General features: G+C 40.9%; 1 protein-coding gene across 1 annotated transcript in view; it reads left to right on the forward strand.

The window, feature by feature from the left end:
* The window catches only part of TMEM132E (transmembrane protein 132E), a 457,158-nt gene extending 436,064 nt beyond the window's left edge, over positions 1-21,094 (forward strand). Inside the window, exons 7-9 of the mRNA XM_066576251.1 lie at positions 9,101-9,380; positions 16,607-16,798; positions 18,420-21,094. Coding sequence (XP_066432348.1) covers positions 9,101-9,380; positions 16,607-16,798; positions 18,420-19,490 — 1,543 coding nt within the window. The 3' untranslated portion in view covers positions 19,491-21,094. The remainder of the gene's footprint in view (positions 1-9,100; positions 9,381-16,606; positions 16,799-18,419) is intronic.
* The last annotated feature ends 682 nt before the right edge of the window (positions 21,095-21,776 follow it).

Here is a 21,776-nt window from a genome sequence, read left to right on the forward strand (position 1 = left end):
CCCTCATACAGCGACATCAATGGATAAATAAAGGAGCTACGATGTTTTTCAAATGAAAAAAAAAAGCTTGGGCAATAAGAGGTTAAATAACTTGAAAATGAGACGTGCTGTTATTATTCAGGTTTACCCGTGTAATCAGCAGGTTTTAATTTTACAGAAACATATCTTACTTTCGGTTATGGAAATTTAAAAAAAATTTATTGTACTATGCAATCGTTCAATCTAAAATGGCCCTCCGGCCTCTTTCACATGAGTGTTTGGGACAAAACGGGACAAAACCCCGATCAAGTCGCGGCTACAATTTGTGTTTTCTTGTCCATTCAAACACGCGGTCGCTGCGTATATAAGCCCTCGGTAGGCATAAATCAATAACATGGCTTATAAAGGTATACTAGAGCAAGCCATAATCTTTCCCAGCGTAGTTAAAGTCGCCCCCCTCTTTTCTTTTTTTGCAGCTCCCATAGGAGCCTATGGGAGCCGCCAGCGCATATCAGCCAAAATATAGGGCAAGACCTATCTTTTCCATCTGTAAATAAAATCAGTCGCTGTTTCTGGTCACCGATGTCCTATTATTTCTGGCGTGACGTTTTTACATGGCTAAAATTCCCCCATTTGAATAAATACATTGGAAACCAATGCATCGGACATTTTTTTATCGCCACTAAATTAGCTGCGTAAAAACGCTTGAGTGAATCAGGCCTTAGGGATAGTGTCTGGCCATAGCGTGTCTATTCTATTTATTGGCGATTCCCTATAAAGTTTTTTTTAGAAAAATAAACAACTGATTACTATTATGTTAAAGACTAGAGATGAGCGAGTATACTCGCTAAAGGCAATTGCTCGAGCGAGCATTGCCTTTAGCGAGTACCTGCCCTCTCGAAACTGAAGGTTCGGGGTCCGGCGGCGGGCAGGGAGCTGCGGGGGAGAGCGGGGAGGAACGGAGGGGAGATCTTTCTCTCCCTCTCTCCCCCCCGCTCCCTCCTACTGACTGCCGCTACTCACCGCTCCCCCACGTCGGCACCCGAACCTTCAGTCTCGAGCGGACAGGTACTCGCTAAAGGCAATGCTCGCTCAAGCAATTGCCTTTAATGAGTATACTCGCTCATCTCTATTGAAGACCTCAGTGCTATATTACACAACTATACACAGTAATTGTAACACCAGAAATTGACAAAAAAATCTACTGATTTAAAGGGGTTTTCTGTCATAATTAAAAAATTGGGCCAAGGCAGAGAAAACAACTTAAAATAATAGATAACCCATTACTCACTTGATTAAACCTCCACCATTACAGCACCACTGCTCTGGTGCTGGCAGGCTATGCTGGACGATGATAGCCCCAGCTGCCCAAATCACTGCAATCAATTAAAGGCCTCAGAGGTCACGTGGGTAATTAGGAATGTTATTGCTGCAGGAAGGGCATTGCTGCAGCAGGTGAGTTAGGGGTCTTTTAGGCTACTCACAAATGTGTTCAAAAATGATGCCCAAAATCGCAGGCTTTTTTACCAAAATTTTGAGCAGCGTTTTTGAACACGTCACAGCATTTGACAGCGCTTTTTAATGCACCTGATCATTGTGATAAGTGATGAGGTGTGGTAAAAAGAAAAAAAACATGCAAAAATAGAACAGACAGCACTCGAAAACCACAGCTTTAGAACCGCCGTGTTCGAGTACAGGTCTGTGAAGCCCCATAGAAATCAATGGGAGTATTGTACCGCGATTCGCATGGCTCTCGAGACGCTGCGCTAATCACGGTAAAAAACGTTGGAGAGTGGGCTTATAATTTTATACCATTTTTCTCCCCTTGGTTCAGTTTGATGCATTATTGACAAACATGCCACATTAAATTCTCCTACAAACAGTGAGAACGGGAAGAGTCACAGTCAAACTATTAACAGTAATTGTAATACCACAAATACCGCATCAGATTTACTTGGGTTTATATATTCTCAACATAGTCAGTTAATCAGACAACATGACTAATGAAAATACACAGACCCTACCAAATAAACAAGCTCTACAGTGGAGAACACAGAAACTCCTATCACAGTTAGTGATGCTGATCACACAGCTCCTGTCATACAGTTATAATAGAGGAGATCACAGCTCATCCTCCTGACTGTATACTTATTGTCTGTAGCTTATTTAGGTTAATACAGAATGTAAAGGCTGTGTTTTTTCTCCAAAAGAAATGGTACAGTGTCTAGCTGTTCATGAAATGTAGCACAGAATAGTGAAAGTAAATGCAGAAATCTCAAAACCAAGATAGTGCCTGAAAAGCATCAGACAAGCAGCTGCACTGCATTGAAGTGACTGAAGCATACGTAGGAGGCATCAAGAGTGTGACAGGCAATCAGGTGATGAATGCAGGGATTGAAAAATGTTTTGCTGGAGTGGCTCTTCAAAGGGGTGGTCCAGTTATAAACCACTGATGACGTATCAGCATGATAGTCCATCAGTAACAGATCACCAACCGGCCGCCACTCAGTAACCCTGCCAGTCAGCTGTTTTAGTGGGTCAGTATGTTCATACAATTTGCTGGTTTCTCCAGGAAGCAGACAGCTCCATTCTCAATGCAGTGGTCAAACTTTGTATTGCATGCCAAGTTCCCATTTGCTTCAATGTAAACTAGGCTTTCAATACCAAGAGAATGGAGCTGTCTGCTTACTGCAGAAATCAGCTCACTGCACAAGCAAATAAGCCCAGTGAACAGCTAAGTGGCAAGGGTCCTTAGCAACAAACCCCTCTCAATCTACTATTGATGACCTATCCTGCTAATAGACCATCAATAGTTTACAGCTGGACAACCCCTTTAATTTTTCCTGTAGTGACATGACAGTGAAAATTATCTTAATTGATTGGGACAATAGAAACATATAAAATGGTGGTAGAAAAAGACTACATTGTCCATTTAGTGTGACCTTTCCTTGATATTCCTCTCTTTGGACAGATGTATACTTATCCCAGACATGCTTGAATTCATTTATTGTTTTCCGATCACATCTACTGGATGTTTGTTCCAAGTAAATACTAGTCTTTCAGGAAATATTTTCTGACAATATACTTTGACGTTACATAAATATACGCTCATGATATATTTTATGAATTACTAGAATTAAATGATTGGTAAAACTAAATACATTTTAAGGGTTTTCACTGCAAATCTAGTTTCTTTAACCCCTGCAGAGGGGCCTCTTTCTGCTCTAGATTATTGAGGGGAACTCCATAATTGTCCATATTTCTATTTAGACAATATCAGACATCACCTTCAAGGTAACTTACTTAATTATACCCCTGGAATTTAGTACATCAGAAGTATGGTTGGTCGGTATAAATTATACAACTCTGATCATTTTTTTGAACAATATTTTTATATTTTCAGCAGTAATTTAAATATACAAAAAGGTGAATTTGGAAAGAAAAAAAACATGAATAATGGTTATTAAAATAGGGGGCAGGGGAGTTTTCTCATATACCATACCCTATCCTATCAACGGTAACTGAACAGCTGAGTAAGAATCAAAAGTAGTATTTATTTCCATATGTTAACCTTTTCCAACCCACTGTCTGACGTCTAAAGACATTCTGATTGAAGGCTGTACAGCTCTGATGTCGGAAGACATCCGGCAGGGTATTCTTACTGTATATTACTGGACGCTCTGTTGTCAGAGGCCTTTCAGCATGTCACATACCGCAGTACTGGCTCTAGCCAGCAGATGGCGCCATTGTATAATGACAGTGTTGTGGAATTCAATGTTCCGTCAATATGCTGTGAGGCTCCAAATCAGAGGTGGTTATGGCGGCCGCCGTGAGAAAGCAATGAAACACAGAGATCAGGCCTGTGTCTAGAAGCAATCTGTGTTTTTTCTGTACATTGTCATTTCTTATACAAAAAATAGGAGTATCAGTAGGCGTATCAGTAGGCGTATCAGTAGGCGTATCAGTAGGCGTATCAGTGCAAAGGCTAGTGTTACAAAGTTCAATCTGTTATACTGAGGTCAAAGTACTAAGGTGGTGAATAATTGCGTTTTCTCAATAAACATGGCTTCTTTTGTTGGAATGTAGACTGACTGTCTAGTACCTTGATTCTTTATCACAATCTACATTTTAATCACATGCCCTAGACAGCAGTTAATGATCGAAGCATTCCATTATCCTTTGATCATTGTAACGAGATTAACAAGATCTTGGAGACATGATGGACATTTAAGATTACACCTCTACTTAATGTAATTAAGTACTAACCTAAATGTACAAGCATTTATCAGAGCTTTTCATGGGACACAGAATAGAGTGTACAATTTAGGCCTAAAGCCTCCGGAAACGTATATCAAAGATACATACATATATAAATTAATATGTTCATAACCCTCACAATCCCCCATTTGAAACAGTCCATCTTGAAAACAGCCTTTGTTGTGGTACTATCAAGGGTGCTAAGCCACCCCTGCCGGTCTTTCTATCCTCTTCGCCGGATCCCCACTGTTGTTGCTCTTTTACTCTTTTGACTGTTTTAACGATATCGTAGAGGGAGCGATTCCAGATAATTTGCTTGTCTCCGTATCCCACAGAATGTCCATAAGTTGCAAACACCTCTAGTTTGACGGCAGTACTGGTTGTGAGCAGCACTTGATACGGGCCGTCAAACCTTGGTTCCAATGTCCTCCTCACGTGTCTCTTTGTCACTACCCAATCTCCAGGCTGCAGATCATGCGTTCCTTCAAGAGAATTTGGATCTGGAATTGAAGAAAACACTTGATTGTGTGTTGCCTTTAGGCGTGCATTTAAGGACATAACATAGTCAGTTAGAGTACCATACTGGGCCTGCAGTACCTGTGGAAAGTACAGACCCAACCTGGGTGCACACCCAAACAAGATTTCATATGGTGATAATCCTGTTTTTCTGTTAGGCACATATCTGACTGAGAAAAGGGCCAATGGGAGGCACTCAGTCCATGGTTTGCCTGTTTCCTGAAGTTTCTTAGGAACTCCTTCAAGACCTACAACAGTTTGAGCTGTATTTTGCCGGTATGCTGGAGGAATTAGGTGGCTTTGGATGACTGAGGTTGCTGCCCCTGTATCAACAAGGAAAGGAATTTCCTTATTGAGTACTTCCCCTTTAAGAAAAATGGCCACACCCTCTTTTACATTGCTCATGGGGAAGAAGGGCAGAGGGTCGCCGACTATTCAATCTTGGTTTTCTATTTCTCCCTTGGCAACTCGTGCTTTTGTGGGTTGTTCACTACCCCTCTGCTGGAGGAATTTTCTACACTCCCGTTTAAAGTGCCCAGGCTTACCACAGAAATGGCACTTAAGGTTATGTTTGGGATGGGTGCCCCGTTTTATTTTGTTCTCTCCTGTGCTGTATTGTGCTATCATAACAGAGCTATGTCCTTTTTTGATTTTTTAAATTTAGTTCAATGCCCTTGGCTGCTTGCACCAGGCCTGCTGCTTCATATTGTCTCCACTCAGGCTTGTTATCCATGAGTTTAGACCTCAAGGGTTCTCGCAACCCCTCTACAAAGGCCATGCTAAGTACATGGTCACGCAATTCTTGTATGCCCCTATACCCCAGATCTGACCAACGTTGTTGAAGGCGGGCATAAAATTGCTCTACACTTTCATCCTTCTCTTGTGTGACATTAGAAAGAGACAGGGAGGATTCTTTTAATTTTTCTTTTGCCCAACGTTCTAGACCAATTAAAAATATCTTACCACTTTTTAATTCTCTATGTTTAATTTTATCCCAATCTGTGCCACAATAGTCTTTCACATAATTTAAAATTATAGTTCCCACTGCCTCCCCTGTTTTTAACATAATCAAAGGACCCAGATCAGCTGATGTTGCAGAGTATGTGTCTTGTATTTGTGCTATCTGTCTAAAGAAAGGCATAGGTCTGGTCATGGGGTCTGGTAATTGCTGTATAAGTGACATATGCTCTTGAGGTGTCCATGGTCTATATTTAACTTTTTGTGAGGTCATATCATATTGGCTCCTTCTGCCTTCCCCCTGTGTTACATCAGCTCCTATACCACTCTCCGCTCCCTGCATCCCCTCCTTGTCCTCTTCTCCATGCTTCCACTCACTAGCCTTGGATCTAGTGAGCATAGGCATAACCGGTTTGTGCCGAGGAGCTCCGCAAGCAGGGCAGCTCTCTCTCCAATCCGGGTTTTGTTGTCCACAATGCCAGCAGGTCCATCCCTCCTGTCCAGTGTTTGACCTTGGAGTGGATGGCTTGGCATAGGGTGGGGGAGACTGTTGGAATTGAGATGAAGGAGGGGGTGGAGGTGGAAGAGGGAACTGACCTGGCAATGGGGGAGCATAATATATCTGTCCTTTGAATTCTTTTCTCTGATATCCTGCATCTTCTATATCTCTACTTGCCTTTTTCCAACTATTCAACATTTCCTGTAATCCATTATCTTTTGCCACGCAAGCATGACTGTCTGTAAACCTTTCCCACTGCTGGAGATCTAATACTCCTGTCCCTTTATATCCTATGTGCTTAAACAATTTATCACATCCTCTACCAACTGCAGCTCTGCCTTCTCTTTCTTGTACAATTTCTTTAGCTGTCTTCCATACCTTATCCTCTTTACCAGCAGTATTGCCCATGGCTGGCGGTTTATGTACACCAAGAGGCTTATTATTTTATCCTTTCACACACATAAAACAATCCCCTGACCGTTGAAATATACAAACGGAACTGCAGGGGGCCCTGTCCAGAATCGTGGCCTTGTTAGGGACTCCTTTCAGCGTCACTGATCAGGTTCCTGTTAACACGGGACACAGAGATTTATATTTGCATCCCGGAGGTCAGGTTCCGTCGATCAGGTCAACTCATCAATCACTCACTTGTGCATAAACAGGCACACATAAAGACAAAAACATTTGAATGTCAGTTACTACTTTTTTTTAAGTGTCAGTACTTCCTCACTTGTCTGTAAGTGTCGGTACCTCCCAACCCTGCTTATTTTTCCCCCGTCTCAACTACTTCTCTTATACCTATAAGAGGCTCCCATCAGGGATTTTATCCCCTGAAAATTTTAGGCTTCCCTGGTACAATTTATACCATGCCTTCCAGAGATCGGCAAGAGGGTTTCATATTCTGTACACTGACCATGCAAAGTAACAAATAAAGACAATAACAGTTAAAGAACACCTGCACAGCATATTCAGCCCACCATATGAATTCTTAAAAAGCTTGAACATTTATAAGAGGCATGCACTTCTTACCCCTCGGACAGGAAAGGAGCAGCCAAGAAGCACGGATAGATTGTGGCAAGATAAAGCCTTACCTTACTGCGCAGTTTTTGTAAATCCGTGGTTCCGAGTGGCTCCTTATCCCATCTGGGTCCGGGGGGGTTTGAGGTGCAGGTGGTCCTCTTGTTCCTTCAAGCCCCACGTTCCGGGCACCAATTACTGTTGTGGAATTCAATGTTCCGTCAATATGCTGTGAGGCTCCAAATCAGAGGTGGTTATGGCGGCCGCCGTGAGAAAGCAATGAAACACAGAGATCAGGCCTGTGTCTAGAAGCAATCTGTGTTTTTTCTGTACATTGTCATTTCTTATACAAAAAATAGAAGGAGTATCAGTAGGCGTATCAGTAGGCGTATCAGTAGGCGTATCAGTGCAAAGGCTAGTGTTACAAAGTTCAATCTGTTATACTGAGGTCAAAGTACTAAGGTGGTGAATAATTGCGTTTTCTCAATAAACATGGCTTCTTTTGTTGGAATGTAGACTGACTGTCTAGTACCTTGATTCTTTATCACAATCTACATTTTAATCACATGCCCTAGACAGCAGTTAATGATCGAAGCATTCCATTATCCTTTGATCATTGTAACGAGATTAACAAGATCTTGGAGACATGATGGACATTTAAGATTACACCTCTACTTAATGTAATTAAGTACTAACCTAAATGTACAAGCATTTATCAGAGCTTTTCATGGGACACAGAATAGAGTGTACAATTTAGGCCTAAAGCCTCCGGAAACGTATATCAAAGATACATACATATATAAATTAATATGTTCATAACCCTCACAACAGTTAGAGGAAAGCCCCCTAGGAAACCCTGAATCCAAACTTGGATTGCAAAGGGTTAATACTCAGTGGGGCTTCTTTGGCTCTAATGACATTTGTTACTCTCACATTTTCTTAATACACTTCAGCTGGTATTTCTTTCTATTCATCCTGCAACTGTTTGGCAAGTTCTCCCAAAGAAGATGGAGGCTGTTCATATTTCCCTACCTGATGTTCCAGTTCATCCCAAGTACCTTTATTAGTGTGTAGGTTGGACTTTGTACAGGCCAGTCCAATCATGGAACAACCATATCCTCAAACCAATGTAAAACAGTGCTGAATTTGTGACAAGGCACAATGTCTTGTTGGAAGTGTTGCTAACCATTCCCAGAGAATTGTCACATTATCGCCAGCACAATATTGTCTAGAATGTCAGCGTATACCTCCATGTTCATGGTTCTTGTCCATTACAACCAACAAACTGAGACTATGCCACGTAAAACGTCCCCCCTCCACCGTAATTAACTGTTATCACAACACTCAGGAAAGAGCCTTCCCCAGGAATTCTGCAAGCTCAGCTATGTCCATCTGATTTGAGGATGGAGTAGTATGATTCATCACTCCATAGAACATTCTTTCATTACTCAACTGTCCAATGACAAGGCTCCTTGCACCATTGTAGATGGCCCAAAGCATCTTCTTTGAAAGAACTCGCCAGACATTTCTAGTATGAATGGAGGGAAATACCAACTGAAATGTTTCAGATGTTAGTAGAAAGTATGCTACAGAGATTATCTGATATGATTGAGGCCAAAGGAAGCTCCACTAAGTAGTAACATATATAAGTAAGTACTACCTCTGACTCTTTCTCAGGTGTCCAATTACTTTTGGTAGGATAGTGTATGCATATATATATAACATAAGTGCTGGATATTTCAATTTAACAATACTCTTTTACATATTTAAGGTTGAACTGGTTTGATCTGAAAGACCTTTAATACTATATTTGTATCGTTTGTTAAGTGCTTTGTTACAAGGGTTTATATTCTTATGATTGACTTTTGTTGGCAGGTCAGTACGTGACAGTGATGATGATGATGATGAAGAAGATAGAAAGTTAAACCGAGGTTGCACTCTTCAGTATCAGCATGCCACTCTACAAGTCTTTACCCAGTTCCACACCACTTCTTCTGAAGGCACTGACCAGGTTATCACAATGCTGGGACAAAATTGGCTTGTGGAGGTTACGGATTTGGTGAATGATTTCATGCAGGTGGAAGACCCAAAAATAGCAGAAATGGTTGATAGCAATACTTTGGCTGGAAGGGAACCCGGTACAACAATTTTTAAAGTGAGTGTTTTAAATGAAGTTTATTTCACCTTGCTATGCTAGATTATGTATGAATTCTACATTCTGCTATTGTTATGTTACAAGGCGTAAGAAGAGTTAAATAATAGAATATAGTTTATTATATATTACTATCACTCTAGAAATAAATTGTCTACATTTATTAAAACCGGTATTTTATGTGCCAGTCTAAAAAAGATTGTTGGAGTGGATTGCGCCTAATTTATCAATCAATGGTGACCGCAGCATCTAAGCAGCTAGCCGAAGTTTGGCTGATCTGGCACCCAACGGGGCGCTTGTGCAAGATGATTACATGGTGCTGATGGGTTGCCTTGGCAGCCTGGGACCTAGTAAAAGCTTACAGACATACAATGTATTTCAGCCAAGTAAATCCTTTCTTTGGCATGGCTTAATAGGCTGACAGAAGCACAGAAGACTGTAGTACTAAAGTATTGCTGATGATCGCTAGTTCAAGTTTCCTAGGGGGACTAAAAAAAAGGAAAGATAGTTTAAAATAAAAAGAAATTAAATATTAAAAGAAATCCTAAAAATGAAAAAAAAAATCAAAGCATTAATAATAACATAATTGATCTCACTGCATCTGTTAAATTATAATGCTAAAATATCACAATATTTATCGCACAAACAGTGAGCTCCATGAAAAAAAATTGCAATGCCAGAATTTTTTAGTCACCTTGTGACTAAAAGAAATTAAATAAAAAGTAATGAGGAAGTCATGTGTACTGTATTGTGATTCTCATATAAACTACAGCTCGCTTTGCAAAAATAAGTCCACACACAGTCCCATCAATGGAAAAATTAAAACAGTTATGGCTCGCAGACTATGGCAACAGAAAGCAACTTAAAATAGTTTAACATTTTTTTGAAAACAGTAAAACATAAAAAACATACATTTGACTTCACTGAAACATTCAAAAATAGTAGGTATGTCTCTGAATAAGGGTGGCTTCAGACGAGCGTGTTTTTGTGCGAGTATTAGCACTCACAAAAACACGCATCTATTACAAGCAATGCATTCCCTATGGTGTGTTCACATGTCCGTATTTTACAGTTGCGTGCCTGCAAAGATAGGACATGCGTGCACCATAGGGAATGTACGCATTGCTTTCAATGGAGCCGCGGCAGGGCGGATAGATATGTTTTATTTTTTTACACTAAAATTGTTGTTTTTCATGGAAGGGCTTATATTTAAAGCCCTTCCCTGAAAAACAATTACGGGGTGCCTGCAGACCATTGTCTTCAATGGAGCCGACGGCAGAAGCAGCGGCTCCATTGAAGACAATGCGTGCATTTTTTTTTTTTTACACTAAAATTCTGTTTTTTCGGGGAAGAGCTTATATGTAAAACCCTTCCCTGAGAAACAATTCAGGGGTGCCAGCAGACCACTGCCTTCAATGGAGCCGCCGACAGCAGTCGCAGCTCCACTGAAGACCTGCATTCACGCGTGTTTTTGCACGTACATGGGTGCGCACTTATGCACAAAAACACGCTCATGTGAAGCCACCCTTAGGCTGAATCACTGAGAAAAAGTTGGGACTAAAAATTAACTTTTATTTAGTATTCATTAAAATAGTAAACAGGACTAATAGAACTCAGTTTAACAGCAATTACTTTTGTTACCAACGCTGAATATCAGGTCTATTTGCCCCTCTGGCAATCACTATCTGAAGTACCATACTCTATGAATATATAGTGATCAATGCCAGTCTAAATTGTGATGCTGGTACGAACTATTCTAAAAGTCAATTCTTTAATTAAGGTGCTATAGATTATGCTACTATCTTCACTGCTCACTCACCAACCACATATAAAATGAATGGCCACCATTATTTAGGAAGCTGCCGGCTAATGATCCTGTGAGTCTATCCAATGGGGCAGTATAGGCACCCTTTTATTTACCAGTATCATAAGTAGTCTTCTCTACTTAATTGATGCTAGTCTTAAACTTTATAATGTTCTTTTAAATGCATAGCATTGTTTTTGGTACAGCTTAGCAGCATTGATACCAGCCGTATCATGCCCGCACGAATAAGGCATTTCCCTTTTTTCTACCTGCCTCTCATACCCCTAGTGGGAATTTACTACTTGTTAGCATCCCATTAGTTCAATTACAAGAGGCTCGGCACCCTTTAAGTTCCAGCGCTACAGATTTTCTTCTCAATGGATTGCAATACGTCCAATCAGTAGCTGAAACATGGTGCGTGGAATTGGAAAGCTCCCACCAATACCAGGAAAATCCATTCTATTATCACCGTAACCATGGAGATACCAATGCCACGAGCACCAAACATACAAATATCTATCCTATCATCAAGGTTGTAAATTCTGACTGTTTTTCATTCATTCATTATATGTGCTGCCTTATTCACACTGCAGTATTTAGTCAGTATTTTGCATCAGTATTTGTAAGCCAAAACCAGGAGTGGAACCCACAGAGAAAAGTATAATGGAAAGATTTACACCCCTTCTGTGTTTTGTGTGGCGCAGAGTGCTAAGGCAGCAGAATGCAGTTCTTAGCTCTTGCTCACGACCTGAAGGTTGCGCTTTCAATCCCCACTTGGTTCAGGTAGCCGGTTCAAGGTTGACTCAGCCTTCCATCCTTCCGAGGTTGGTAAAATTAGCACCCAGCTTGCTGGGAGGGTAATAAATAATTTTAAAAAATTACCTGGAAGCGCTGCGGAATAAGTTGGCACTATACAAAGAACAAGTCCCTTTCTTAACCCACGTCTGTTTTTGGCTTAAAAATGTATATGTAAAATACTGGGGTGGTGAGAGTTGTAAAAAAACACCATGAATTTCACATTTTGTTTTCCAAGTGTTTTTTGGATGAGCTCATTTGTACAAACCTTTTTAACACGTTCTTTTCTGGGATCTTTCTTTTCCTATAGTGATGTCTATGGGAAAGGAACAGCTGGGGGAAAAAACATTATAGCCAGAGCAAACTGTATTTTGAAAAAAAAGAACACCTTCGGTCTGAAAAAAAAAGGCCCACAAAAAGTGCAGAAAAACACACAAAATAAAACCACACTCTTTGCACTTCATTACGCCCTTCTACCATCTCTCTATGCATTTTTTTCTGAGAAAAAGACAAAAACACAGCTAAATAAATTGGGAAAACACCACAATAAGGGCTCAGTCACACGGGCGCATTGGCGCCTCTGTTACTGCAGGAAGGAGACAGCCGTACCTCAAGACGGACGTCTCTCTGCAGCGCCCGAAGAAAGAACATGTGACCGGCTTCATTGCCGGTCATGTGTTCTTTCTTCAGCGCTGCAGAGAGACGTCCGTCTTCAGGTACGGCCGTCTTCCTCCTGCAGTGAGGGCTCAGTCACACGGGCGCATCAGCGCCTGTGTACGGGTGCCGATGCGCCCGTGTGACTGAGCCCTAAGCATGGCATTTTTTCCCTAAACACACTATGTGTGACAATGCCCTCAGACGAGCGATTTTTTTTTAACGCATTAGTAGGCGCGTTTAAAAAGTGGCCCTACTAGAATCAATGCTTTCCAATGAAAGTGTTCACATGTACGTTTTTTAGAGGAGCTAAAAAATTGCTCTTGCAAAAGATAGGACATTTGAGTGCAAAGCCATCCATTTACGCGATTTTTCTACACACGATATGCGTTTTTTTTGCGCGGCTATTCATGCTCTAAAACAAATGCTCCTCGGACCGATCCCTAAGGGTGGTTACACACGAGCAAAATTGTTTTCACTGATCCGATGTTGAGAGAAAAAACGCAGCATGTTTTATCGTTCTGTGATGTGCGATTTTTTTTATCTCCCATGTTTCCCTATGGAGGCTTCTTTTTATTGCATTACAATTTTAACATTAGAATGTCCAATTGTCGCTTGCGATAAAAAATTTCGAAAATCTGCAAGTCTTATTGTGGGTTTTGATGTCAAATTGCCAGCAGAATTAAAGCCATCGTCATTCTGCATCAAAATTTGCAGACTTGGATGCAGAATTTACAGCTGCTTATGGAGCAGAATGCGGAAAAATTCTGACTGTGTGGAAGGACCCTTACTGAAACTTTTTGACAGCTGTCATCCTGTGTCTTCAATTTAAAGAGTACCTGCACTTTCACCTTCGGAGTACTTCTGTTCCATCGGCCATTTTCTGCTCCTTCCGGCAGCTGAGAAAACCTCACATGGTGCTTTTGTAGATCTATTTGGGGTCGTCTTCAGTTGAAAGTGGCTGATGGAGCAGAAGCGCTCTGAACGTGAAAGTGCGGGTACTCTTTAATGGAACAGAACAGAGCTGCAATACTAGGTACAACCCATAAACAGGTGTGGCACTATTTCTAGAAGAAAGCAACTGTTTTTCTAATCTTGGCAGCCTCTTCAATTTAACACCATACTTAAAAAGACTGTGCCACCTACTTGTAGCCCTATAAAACAAGCCTGCAGGCTGAAAATAGGTGACCTGCTGAGTCTGCGATGTAAGTATTATACTTACCTCCCATGTCCTTCCTCCGGTGTCAGCGCTCCAAGTCGCCACTGAATGCATTGAGCAGCACGGCTAAGTAGTCCGTCCATTATTAAATTAGAACAGGCAGACTTCTTAGTGCATTGCTCAATGCATCTAGCGGCAGCTTTCAGCGCTGACACTGGGAGAACATCAGGGAAGGTAAGTATTAAACTTTCATCCCTGGACCCAGCAGGTCACCTACTTTCAGCTCATAAGCTTAGCATATAGGGTTAAAAGTAGGTGACAGATTCCCTTTAGAGAAGCCTAGTGACACATTTGCTGATGTGCTCAAGTCACTGCTTTCGTTTGGGTCAGTAACAGAGTCGTAGACCTCCAGTCATACCGAGTGCCGCTCATTTATCAAAGATTTCCGTCTAAACAGAAGTCAGTCAGTGAACAGTGCCAAGTACAATCTTCAGAACAGAAGGAAACAGCACAGTGAATTAAGCAGCAGAAGGGTGCTAGCCTCAGAGAATGGAATTCACAATCCCCTTGTATGCAACAAACAGAAGAATGGCTTTAATCCAGCAGATAAATGCATCTTTATTCACCTATGTGCAATGTTTCAGCTTCATGAAGCCTTTATTAAGCAATGTGTCTGTGTACACAGGAGGCACTTAGATGTGTTAGTAAATAATGCAGTGTGAAGATGGAGATGAAACAGTCCGTTAATAGCTAAATGCAGATCATCAAAAATGCTAAAAGTATTGCTAACAATATTCGGTTCTCAACAAAAACAATACAAATTTAAAACACTGCAGGAGAAGTAAATAATCTCATAACACTCCCATCTGTTGTGGGGTGCGATAAATTGGGTAACAATCAGTGGATGTTTTGGAAGCCGAGAACTAGAGAAGAATAGGACAAGAGCCAAATCATGATGGATAGATGACTGGGTCAGAGCAAGTGAAAACTGTCAGCTCTTGAGGGGTGTTCTTGGTATGCAGTGGTTAGTAACTACAAAAGTGGTGCAAGAAAGGACAATTGGTAAACCGATGGTAGTGTCATGCGTGCATAAGGCTCACAAATGTGGGTGTGGACGTTAGAGGCGTAACTTGAAGCTCCTGGGCCCCAATGCAAAACCTGTAACAGGGCCCCTAACTATAATGCTTTATTCATAATACTGGGCTCCCTATATGGAGGAGAGAGGCCTTATGGGCCCCCTAAGGTTCCTGAACCCGAGTGCAACCACATCCCCTGCATCCGCTATAGTTACGCCAATGGTGGGGAGCACAGGCTAGTCAGTTTGGGTTAAAACCACAGAAGAGCTACAAAAGCACAAATTGCACACTTAAAACATAAGATCCACAACTTCAGAGGAAGCTTCAGCCTACAATCCCTGCAGGCCCTCTGTACAGGTGCAAGGTCCTCTCACCCTTAACTTGCTTCCTCACCATTACTAAAGCCTTCCACCCTACTTTCCAAGTCACACCGCACCACCTGTACACCTGACTACTGGTGTGTTTCCTTTGACTTTAAACATACATCCATCACACCCATCCTCAAAAAGCCATCCCTCCAACCTTCCTCTCCGTCCAGCTATTATTCACACATTTATTGGTATTGTGAATGTAGAGGTAAAGCCTGTATAACGTAAACCTCATTATCATATATGACAACATACTAAATATAATCAGACAAAAATAGACTACATGATCTAGATCAGCAGCTCAGCTCTCCTCCCAAGTTCTACTGACTACCGGACAAAGAAAGCTGATATAACAATCTGCTATACTGTACAACTAATCCTTCCTACTATTTAGACAGTGTAAACGTATACCAGAAGTCTGAAGATGTGCCAGTGACTCGTTTTGTATGTTAAAGGGGCTTTCCAGGATTAAGATATTGATGACCTATGCTTCAGATAATAAAAAGAAGATAAAAGTAGTGTGCAAATGGACTACTGATGTGAAAAAATACTTGCCATACACAAATGCAAAAACGGAAATCTTTATTAATGCTTCATACAAAAGTTAGCCCGCCTTTGACCATCTGACCAATGAACATGCCTGAGAGGAGGATGTAGTGCTCATAAACATGCCTTGGCATCTTCAAACAGATGACTGGTGAGGATGTCAAGTAGTAGAAACCCACAGATCTGAACCCCGTGTGGTGCCGAGTGCTAAGCTCTCGCTCACGACCAGCAGGTTGCAAGTAAAATCCCCGCATAGTTCAGGTAGTTGGCTTAAGGTTGACTCCATCCTTCCAAGATTGGTAAAATGAGTACCCAGCTTGGTGGGGGTAATAAATAAAAATTACTTGAAAGCGCTGCGGAATACGTTGGCGCTATACAAATAAAAAGATTTATTTATCAAGATTTATATTGCTGACCTATTCTGAGGACCACCCATCAACATCTTAGTTCTGTAAAACCCCTTTTAAATTTTGTGCGTCTTGCTAGATTTGTTAGACACTTTTGTCTAACTTTTTTATATAAGGGGGTATTTTTATATACTCCTCCACACATGTTATAATAGTACAATGTGGCTTTACATTATATAGGCTTATTCTGCACATACTATTAAATATGCCATACATTTTTTCATCGGTGGGTGTCCAACCACTAGGATCCCCAGTAACCCTGAGAACAGGTTTATGTTCAGCTATTCCGGAGAGTGACTGCACATGTGTAGCCCCCCCCCCCCCTTAAGTCATAAGATGTTGAATATTATGGCATATCAAGATATAAGAAATTCTATTATTTCATTGTGCTTTGCCTTACTCTTTTCTCAATTTGGACAGGTGGTGTCTCCACTTATGGAGGCAGTGCTGGGTGAAACTACAATCACAGTGACTGAAGAGAAGGTCAGCATTGTGGAGCTTCAGGCACAGGTGATATCAGGGCTGGCCCTCTCCCTACATGCCAGCCCAGGAAACAGCCACACAATAGTTGCAAAGACAACAGCCCAGCATCTGTTAAAATATCCAAAACAAGTAAGTGACCCCCCTGAAGAAGTATAGTGTGTCTACAGTCTAATCTACAATCTAGTACTTCAGTGAAGAGTATGAAAATAATGAGTTATTTCAAAGTGGGATTTTAATTTAGATGCGAGAGTGTTGTATATGTGTTCTTGTCAAGATGTTATCGCTAAATGCACTTGCAATGTTAGAATGTGTCGTACACAGATAAATATAATCCCGAAAGGAATATATCAACATTAAAGCATTTGTATAACCAGTTCTGGTCTGGGCTGTCTGAAGTTTAGCATTACTGTATGAGAAAGGAAAAAACATTTCCAAAGTCTATTTCATCTTCAATTCTCATATGGTGTAAGTGATATACATATGGCGGAACTATCCTTCACACAAATGTTAAATCATTGTAAGTGTTTAGAGCATTTCTACAGAAATATCCATTCCCTACTGTTGTATAATGCTTTTATTTATGCCATTTTGATACCAGGCACTTCAAAAATTTGTTTAGTTGTGATAGCATTGTCTATACATTCACTTTCCATTCAATTTTTAACCATTGTTATGTAGATTTCAGTTTTCTGTACTAGAGTGCACTTTTTGTGCATTTATTTCCATACCACATAGCACTTATATATGACAGCACATTAGACATGTTTAATACCTACATAGTCATCCGTTCTCTTTTGTTTGTACATTTAGGGCGTAGTCACATGGGCGCATCGGCACCCGTACACCGGCGCCGATGTGCCCATGTGACTGAGCCCTTACTGAAGGAAGAAGACGGCCGTACTTCAAGACGGACGACTCCCCGCAGCGCTGAAGAAAGAACACATGACCGGCAATGAAGCCGGTCACATGTTCTTTCTCCCGGCGCTGCAGAGAGGCGTCTGTCCTGAAGTGTGGCCGTCTTCTACCTGCAGTAACATGGGCGCCGATGCACCTGTGTGACTAAGCCCTCATACAAGTCCATTCTCCAGTGGCGCTCATAGTCTAATTTCCTTATCACAGCCACTCTTAAGGGCCATTTACGTGGGACAATTATTGCGCAAAAATCGTTCAAACGAACACGTTTGCCCATTAAATGTTGCATCTAAATGCACAGTCTTCATGCACTATTCGTTTACAGTTCGCTGGTCCTTCACTTTCAGCTAGCATGAAAATCATAGCTGGATCGCTGAATTTTCACTGACTGTAAACGCTCCCCACGTAGAATATGAAGTGCTGACCGAAAAGCCAGCGGTGATCTGCCTAAATGCTCTGCACAAGCGCTAACAACCTAGTGGTGACACCAGCGCTCATGTGGTCATCTAAACGACTATCGTTCCATCTAAATGGGACATAACATAAGAACCAATTTCATAGAAAGCCAGTAGACCTCTTAGAGTTTTAGGTGCTTTTTCGAAAAAAGCAATACCAAGAGAAGATGCATGTCCAATTGGTTGTACTAAGAAATTTAAAAGCAGAACATTAAATTCTGCTCTCTTCAATGACCCCCTAAGTAATTACTTACCCTGCCTTACACTTGGCCTAGCTCAACAAGGAAGCTAGTGTTGCATGGGAATGTTGAATTGTGTATTACTGGTAAAATGATGGATGTTATGGTGTTTAGAACTAATGCATGCATTTTTCTTTCTTTTAGGAAGGTCTACTTAACCTTTGGCTCACATTCAGTGATGGAAGTTCTGCGCCATTGTCACTCTATGATCCCAAGGATTACACATTGGCAGTCAGTAGCTTGGATGAAAAGGTGGTATCTGTAAGCCCCGAGCGGGCTTTTCCTCTTGTTGTTGCTGGAGAAGAGCAAGGAACAGGGTCTTTTCTAAGAGCAGAAATGATAATTAATGAAAGCTGCCAAAAAACTAAACGGAAAAGTGTGCTGTTCACAGCAACAGCTCTTGTTCATGTTGTTTTTGGCTCACATGAACCAGGAGGAGAAGGGGAACCAGGAAAATTGCTAACTGAGGTTCCCCCACACTCACCTGTGGAAGAAAACAAAGAAGCATCAGGAACAACAACTATGATATCACTATCTACGCCAGCTGAAGAGCACAGTTCACATGTTCCAGGGGATTATTCCTTACCGATTCCTACAGTGTATCCTCAATTACCCCGGGGATTAACAGACCTGGAGATTGGGATGTATGCTCTCCTTGGTGTTTTCTGCCTTGCCATACTGGTCTTCCTGATAAACTGTATTGTCTTTGTTCTAAAATACAGACACAAAAGGGTTCCACCAGAGGGCCAGGCTAATCCAGATCATTCTCACCATTGGGTTTTTCTTGGAAATGGACAACCTCTTAGGGCAAGAGGAGAGTTATCCCCACAACCTGAAAGTCCTGGAAATCCCTTAGAAGCAGGAACCCTGCCACCTCATCATTCTTCTTGCTGTAGAGGGGAAGCAAGAGGAAGCAGCAGTAACAGCAGTTCTCAGGCTAGTGTTCAAAGCCAATCTCATGGACGTGGAGATGGCTCCTCTGGTGGTGGTGGTTCAAGTAGGGAAGCAAGTGAGGACCCATTAAGTTCTTCTCCAACATCGAAACGCAAACGAGTGAAGTTTACTACTTTTACTAGTTTACCTAGTGAAGGTAGTGTTTATGATGCAGTACCAGGAGCAGAAGAATGTGATCTTGAGTGGGTTTGCAGAGATATGGGACTAAGAGATCAACATGAACTCAGAGACTATATCAGGCGGGTCAGAGATATGGCATAGCCATGGGACTTTGTGGGCCTGTTGTGATAGACAAGATGGGCAAACATGCACCCATTGTGTCTGCTGTTTCCTGCAAAACACGGGAATGGGATAAACTTCCCTCTTTGTCTCTATATTAATGTATTCAAACCCACACACTGCCACTCACCTCTTTTCCTTCATTCATACCAATAGTCACTTAAGACATTGACTTGTCTGTCTTTCTCTTCTTCGCTTTTATTCAAAACACATGCACATCTAGCCAAGAGAAGGGAGCATGTTGTCTACCTATGTCTCTTTATTTTTGACATGGAGATGTGAGCATTACTTGGCCTCCTGCATACCAAACTGCTTCATATATTACATAAGTAAAGTATATTCCATTCTTAAGTTCCAGATGAAACATTGAAGAACCACAAAATAGAATCGGTTCTTCTGCTTGTGAAAATGAAAAAAATGATAACGTTTTTCTTCATGCTTAAAATTAACACCAGTTATACATGACCATCAAAGTGATGAAATTGAATGCAAAAGAAGTTTTACGAGACATGGGACACCATGAATTTTGCCAATCCAAATAGAATTCATATAACGAAATTGAAATTGGAGATAACAAAAACATAACCTTGAATGATGTGAACATAATTATGTTCTTCACAGCGATACAGTATTATAAACTACATGAATGTGTTGAACAAACAGCAACAGATTCAAGAAAGCACCACAAATGTGACAAGATTTTTCTCAGGGGATATAAGCAGTAGATATGGTTCATAAATTGCTAATACGGTGATGTTGTGGCAAAGCATATTGTGGGAGAACGAGTTGGCTCTAAGAGGTATAGCCCTGTAGTAATGGCATAAACATACTAAAAATGGCCAACTGCTAGTATGGGGCAATACAAGAGGTAAGAGCGCAGCTAATATTTGCGTTACTGACACATGCTTGCTAACTCAGAATGTTTAGGATTTATTTGGTCATTTCGAGGCACAGCATTTTGTTTGTCATGTCACCACACAAATTGATTATATTTAATTGTTGCAAAAGGAAACTTTTCTTCTTTCGGATATTTGGAGTCAGCTAATCCATTCAAAATGAATCCTTGATTCTATGAGTCAGTGTTTCAATCGCGTGACATTCAGTCTGAAGAGTTCTTGTAGTAGGATTTCTTCAAACAAACCCTAAACCTTGTATATGTATTTTTATTTTATTATATGCAAACATGCATTTATTTCCGATTTTGATTTTACCAGGATGTGATTTATATATTTTCAAAGTAATAGGACATTAATACTCTGACGAATCCTTAACACTGTCGGACTACTGCCTTTTTTAATTTGACTTGATTTTGCTTTTTTTGGACAAATGCATTGAGTGTAATGGCAGAAGACCACTTACCTGTGTTAATGGATGCTACAGATTCCACCAAGTACGGAGGACAGTGCACATCTGCTAAAATCAGGGGACACATTTGTTGGGATACGTCCTTCCCAAGCAGGATGAATGGGTGCATAGAAAGTTCTCCTTATATAAGACATGTATGTCTTGAATTTAACTACCATTTATGTCAAATGTTTCCCTCGACAATTATATGGGAAAATAAAGTTTGGCAGTGCACCAAAGTACATGTCTGGTTTTGTTGTTTTATTTACACACTGAGACATCTGGAGGTATGATTTTCATTCATATTTTATTAGGCATGTTTTATGTAACGGACTTTTTAATGGAAAAAATAGGAGCAAATGCAAATCTAGACGTAAATAGGCAAGTGTTCCAATTGGTGCCACATAGGTCTCTACAGTCAGTCATATTTAATTCTGTCATTTCAACACATGAAATGCTCTATATGTTCAGCACTATGATTATATACCCTAGGTCCTATAGACCCGAATTAAAACTTTACTATGATTGCCTTGTCTGGTCTCTATAGGTACTTTGGGACAGGCAGATAGACACTGCTCTTCTGCTTTAGTGCTAGAAGAGTGGCTTATCGATAAGCACTATAGGGGAGATTTATCAATACCATATAAATCATGTAGTCGCCTCTCCCCAAGTTCAGCATGCAACAGATCCAACAACAGGATTCATACTATATTGATAAATCTGTTATACGGAAAAATTCTGCTAAGCTGAACCTGGCATTGTTGTCCAGCACTTTATTAAGTAGAAAATATGTTTTTCTATTATAAGTTGTTTCAAATGCAAAAGTCATTGAAAAATTATTACTAGTTTAATTTGAACCTTGCTGTGGATTACCGGCATGCTGCTGTTTGATACAATGAAAGTTTTAACAGTGCTGGATCTCTC

The sequence above is a fragment of the Eleutherodactylus coqui genome, chromosome 1, assembly GCF_035609145.1.
Source record: "Eleutherodactylus coqui strain aEleCoq1 chromosome 1, aEleCoq1.hap1, whole genome shotgun sequence".
In the NCBI taxonomy this organism is placed as follows: Eukaryota; Metazoa; Chordata; class Amphibia; order Anura; family Eleutherodactylidae; genus Eleutherodactylus; species Eleutherodactylus coqui.